This window comes from Pristiophorus japonicus, chromosome 8 (genome assembly GCF_044704955.1).
Source record: "Pristiophorus japonicus isolate sPriJap1 chromosome 8, sPriJap1.hap1, whole genome shotgun sequence".
NCBI classification, from domain to species: domain Eukaryota; kingdom Metazoa; phylum Chordata; class Chondrichthyes; family Pristiophoridae; genus Pristiophorus; species Pristiophorus japonicus.
In genome coordinates, this window is record NC_091984.1 from 112,181,463 (window position 1) to 112,187,462 (window position 6,000).

Genomic DNA, 6,000 nt, shown 5'->3' on the forward strand with positions numbered 1-6,000 from the left:
TGCTTGAAGTCTATTGTCACAAATGTCCCATTGTAGTTCTGTTTGTAGTTTGGTTCTTGTAAAATTGATATTTTATAGATCTCTCCTTTTGGCAAGATAACTTTTGTACAGTACACCATGCCTTTAAAGGAGCAGGATGTTATAAAATCATAGAATAGTACAGCACAGAAGGAGTCCACTCGGCCAATCGAGTCTGCACTGGCTCTTTTGAAGAGCAATCCATTTAGTCCCGCTCTTTCCCTATATCCCTGCAATTTTTTCTCCCAGTATTTCTCCAATTCCCTTTTGAAGGCTACTATTGACTCTCTATCCACCACCCTATCAGGCTGTGCATTCCCAATCTCTAACTACTCATTGAGTTTTAAAAAAAAATTTCCTCCTGTCATTCTTTTGCCAATCACCTTAAATCTGCCCCCTCATTATTGACCCTTCAGCCACTGGAAAGCGTTTATTTTTATTTACTCTATCTAAACCCTTCATGATTTTAAACAAAATCAAATCTTCTTTTAGCCTTCACTGTTCCAAGGGGAACAACCCCAGCTTCTCTAGTCTATCCACATAACTCTCTTCACTCATCCCTGGAACCATTCTAGTAAATCTCTTCTGTACCCTCTCCAAAGCCTTCACGTTCTTCCTAAAATGTGGTGCCCAGAATTGGACACAGTACTCCAGCTGGTGCCAAACATGTGTTTTATATAGGTTTAGCATAACTTCCTGGCCTCTGTTTATAAAACCCAGGATCACATGTGCTTTATTAACTGCTTTGTTAACCTGTCCGGCCACCTTCAAAGATTTGTGCACAAGCACCCCCAGGTGTCTCTGTTTTTGCAACCCCTTTTAAATTGTATCATTTAGTGTGTATGGTCTCTCCTCATTCTTACTACCAAAATATATCACCTCACAGTTCTATTTGTCTTGGATCAAAAAACTAAAAGACGTGGGCCTTGAAATTGCATAGTGCCAATATTGGCATCCAAATGCACAATGTTATATGAATTCAGTGTTGCATGAATTCCTTTTCCGCCTGTTTTAAATGGCATTGACCCATTATGAAATCCCTTTCTATTTTTAAAATGGCAGTGATGCATAAAGGTTCTTCAGGGTTGTTGGTGTGGGTAGCCTTCTATTCTGACTCCAAAATTAATTTTAAATGGCAATATTCTGTAGCAAATGTAAATTAAATATATTAAACTTAAATTACTATTCAGGATGTGGATGTACGGTTGACTTGCTAAAAGTTATAATTATACACCCCTCCGTCCAAATATTTTTTAATTATACCAAGTGCTGAAATATTATTTAACTATAGCTAGCCTTCTGATTGCAAGTCATATGTTTTGTTTCAGAGAGGTTTGGATACAAATTTATTTATTTTACACAGTCAAACATTTTCAGTTATACACCTCGATTTTATTTCAGGTTTTCATTGCTTAAAGTTAAGCCAGAAAGCTACTACGATAAGAATTGCGAAATGATAAAGACCATGGTCCATCTCGTTCACCGTATATCATCCTGGAAGTTGCATCATACAACGATGATGGAGTTGTTGACTAATCATAGTAATTAATCTCTCTCAAAATTAGTCTACAACAGACCCAGATCTGAGACGAGGAAAACCGAAATGCTGGAAAGCTTTGGGAACCATAGGTCCAAAGTTCCCAAGCATACCACACATACATGTGTCATGTCTCATATTACTCATTTACTGTATCCCAAAATATTATATGAAGGAAATCCATCTAATTTGCATTTGAATCAATCAATACTATCTGCTTCCACCATCGTCCAATGGAGCCTGGTCCAAAGCTTGACCACTTGCTCACTGAAATAATGTTTCCACGGATTATTTTTGAATTAACCCCCTTCAAGCACAGGCCATGCCCTCAGGTTCTACTATTCTGGACAAGGTGAAAAAGCTGGTCATGGTCTACATTATCTAGTCGGTTTTACCTTCCATGGGACCCTTCACATATGGTACCTGCAACATCTTTGGTTACTGTTCTTGACAGCACTTATTGCATTATGCATTAGCACTAAAGGAGTTAACCTGCAATGCTTAAGCTATGTGCTTTTGAACATGTTGGTCTGGCACATGATTCTACTTTTCTAGTTGATGTGATTTCTTTAAGTCTTGTCTTCAACTGCAGGAAATCCATTTAATGTTTTCTGTCTTACAATGTTCCCATCGGAAAAAGACCGGCTTATTCTAAACCATTTTAGCTTTTGTTTTTTAAAATTCATTCACTGGGTGTGGGTGTCGCTGGCAATACCGCCATTATTTTCCCATCCCTAATTGCCCTTGAGAAGGGGGTGGTAATCTGCCGTGAATTGCTGTAGTCAATCACATACTGACTTTGTCATTGTGGTTTGGTACAACTGAGTGGCTTGTTAGGGCAGTTAAATGTGGGTCTAGAATCACATGTAGGCCAGACCAGCTAAGCAGATTTTTCTTCCCTGAAGGACATTAGTGATATTTTTTTATGACAGTCACCATTACTGATACCAGCTTTTGGTTCCAGATTTGTTTAATTAACTGAATTTAACTTCCCCAGCTGCCGTGATGGGATTTGAACTCATGTCTCCGGATCACTAGTCCAGACCTCTGTATAACTAGCCCAGTAACATAACCAGTGTGCTACTGTTACCCCACGATGACCTGGATGGAAACTCTTCACTAAAAAGCACGATTCTATTGGGCTGTGTGTATTCAATGTGGTCTCGATGGTGAACAGAAATTGGTCACTTCATCATAGAATCTCTTTTCTCCCCTGCTCCTCCCCCCCCCCCCCCCCCCCCCCAATTAAATAGTGGATTGCTTTTCTGTTTTGTGATATATAATTTGTTTTTATTATCACTGATGATATAGAACATAATATGGGAAATTAATTGTTAATCAAGTATTTGTAAAGTTGCCAACTGATTGGCTGACCTTTTTAGGTTTGCTTTTCCTATTTTCAGGATAAAGATTTAGCTTATAATTTTAGCGATGAATGAATAAAATTGCATTTTGATTTTCATGACCTCTAGTATGAGAAAACATCTGCAGTGGTGTACGAAGTGGACAATTCCATTAATACGTTACTCGACCTGTTGTGCATGTATAGAGGAAAAGCTGGTGACAAGACATCAGACAAGTGTGGCAGCATTTTTACAAAAGTTTGTTGTTTACTTGCCATTCTGTCACGGGATTCGCAGAAGGCTTTAGTGAGTATATATATATATATTTAAGAAGATGTTGTAAAAAATTTTAGTTGGTAAAGACAAAGTTTTACACCAGTTTGAATAAGATGTTTTATTTTGTCAATTGGCTGTCCTCCTTGATGGATATTTAATATAAAATTGCGCTGGAAAACGATAAATCCAAAGAATAGACTGCAAAAGAGTACCAATTTATGCAATAGGCTTTTATTTTTATTGTTTTTCTCCTGCTTTGCCGTCTCTGCTCTTGAATCCACTGACTCTTGGGCATGGTGCCAGCTACCCTCTAGTACTTTAGCGAGGTAGCCAGTGTGTGAGCCTCAACTTTGAATGTTGACGGGAAGGAGCATCTTCCGAGCTGATATTATTCCTGTTCCTGCCTGATGCCATATAGGGTCACTGAGTAGTGATGAGAAGTACTTAAGGAAGTTAATAGAGTTGACAAGTGTGCAATTTTTAGAGAAAAAGTGATATGAACTACAGTAAACATTTACAAATATTCTGGCAAATTTAACAATCCAGGAACATTAGAGAGAAAGGTGTGTAACAGTAGCGAAGACTCACTGCGCAAATTCCATGTTCTCTTCCCCCTCGTAATTGTGGGCTTCATTCCTGAGACAAATGAATTATAGAAAATCTGAAAGAAACTGTCATTCAGCTCATTGACCAAGCTCATCCCAGAAAATTTCCTCTTCTGGGAAGTATTTTTTTTAAGCTTATAAATGTTTGTTTATTTTGGGAATAACTAACAATGAAGGGTTAATAAAAGTTACAACACAAGTGGCAAGATTGGGATTGACATGCGAATTTCAGCTCTAAGCAATGCTGTCGAGGAAAATTTAAAATACAGAAATGGTCCGAATCAGTTATGTTAGCACTCAAGTCTGGCAGGTTCTATCCCACCTTGCACAGGTGGCGAAGAGGATCATCTGAAATCCAAAGCATCGTATCCAAAGCAACCTAACTCTTCAATGTAAACTGGCCCCAGAGCAGCTCTTCCAGCATATGTTGCTGGAACAGAGGATTTAAATCCTCAAAGAGTTATGGGTGGTTATGATAACATGCCTTTCTTAAAGGAGCTTTGAGTGTCACTTCTATCTGAAGATTGTATGCGGACAAATTGTTAAGAAATGGGGTTCTGTAAGATTCAATCTGATTCTTGGCTTTTGCAAAGAATATAAAATAAGATGGTTGTGAATACTGACTTGTTTGTCATCAGTACAGTAAATCTTAATATTTGAGGTTAATGATTGCAAATTATGTAGCCAACAAAGAGTGTTGCAGATGGTAATACTACTTTCAACTGAAGCACGTATAACATGCTGCCCTAGGTCTTCACAAACTACCGGTCAGTGTTAGCTGCACGTTGAAGATTCAATGAGTTATCAGCATATACTATGATCGTGGAGTTATTTGATTGTAATTTTGGTTCCAGTGGTTGAAAGTGTTACATTTGTCTTATGTATAGGAGGAAGGATAGAATCACATCATGATGCTACATCTGTTAAAAAGGATGTGGCATTGTGTTTTGCTAGTCATTGATTTAATAATTTGTAGTTATATGAAGTACTTAAATAATTATTACTGTATTAATAACATGCCATAGTTTTAAAACTGCTAACATCAATCTCTGAATGCAATGTTTGTGGTTTGTTTTGTCTAAACGGAGTGGCAGTTCTGTTGGCTAAATTTTATTTTGCAGAGCCAAATTATGTTTGCAGAGAATAAATATTTTTCCCTTTTTATGTTGTAGGTAATTGGGTCACAGTTAATTTCAAGTTGTGTTGATCTCTCCTCTTTCCCTACCAAAACAGAGAATAAAAATGTGATTTTGGATGAATCTGATGCACTGTCTAATGGTACTTTTTGTTTCCAGGAAGTCCGAAGCTTGCCCAGAGCAGTGGATCGTATCCGTAGTATTTACGAGCTAACTGTGAAAAAGCACAAGATGGATACAGATAGATTAAATGTTAAGCAGCGGATGAATGCCCCTCGCAATGGTGTTGTATATATTCCAGCTACTCCTGTGCGAACCAGAGTAGTTTCTAAGTAAGAATCCATTTTCTCCCCTTTTAATTGTTCACATCACCATTATTCTCGTGCACTCATCCACTTGATTTTCCTTATATTTTATTCTTTTTATAAAACTTGGCTGAGCTTTTGTCCTTTTCTTCTGTGTTGCAGACTAAAACCAGAATGGGTCTTGAGGAGAGACAATGTGAAAGAAATTGTGGATCCTCTAAAAGCCATTCACTTAGTTGTGGAGACACTTGGAATTTCTTGATAAATGCAACACACCTGTTCATGTAACTGTATGCAAAAACACATTTTTAACCTATCCAAATTGTATTACTTGTATATTGTTTGTCAGTGTTAAGTTTGGTTTCATATGCATCTTTCCTATGCATATCAAACATCATGGTGAAAGGTTATCCTCCAACTTAAATCTGAAAAATAATGTGGGGATGAAATTATTTCTGTGTGCTGTTTTTGCAAGTTTTTAAGCTGCATTAGTTGACTGTTAATATTTTTGTACAGTTTATTTACTTGTCTTTGCATTTTAGAGAAAATAAATTTTCACTGCTACATTCAGTAATCAATTCATGAATGTTTTGTCGGGTAATATCAATCTTTTCTCTGGTTATATTACTGAATGATGTTGAATAACAGTTTGGGGGGGAAAGAAAATATCAGGGGAAAGGAAACCTTATCACAGACCATTCCTCCAATCTCTACTACAACTTCATTGCAATTAGTAGATGAGGGCTACTTTAGCAAGTACCATGTGCTTTGTAATAATAG

General features: G+C 37.3%; 1 protein-coding gene across 1 annotated transcript in view; it reads left to right on the plus strand.

Moving 5' to 3' along the window:
* aspm (assembly factor for spindle microtubules) overlaps positions 1-5,740 on the plus strand; it is an 86,311-nt gene extending 80,571 nt beyond the window's left edge. The window contains exons 26-28 of the mRNA XM_070887325.1: positions 3,028-3,204; positions 5,075-5,247; positions 5,383-5,740. Of these exons, the coding sequence (XP_070743426.1) occupies positions 3,028-3,204; positions 5,075-5,247; positions 5,383-5,482 (450 nt within the window). The 3' untranslated portion in view covers positions 5,483-5,740. The remainder of the gene's footprint in view (positions 1-3,027; positions 3,205-5,074; positions 5,248-5,382) is intronic.
* Positions 5,741-6,000: the final 260 nt, after the last annotated feature.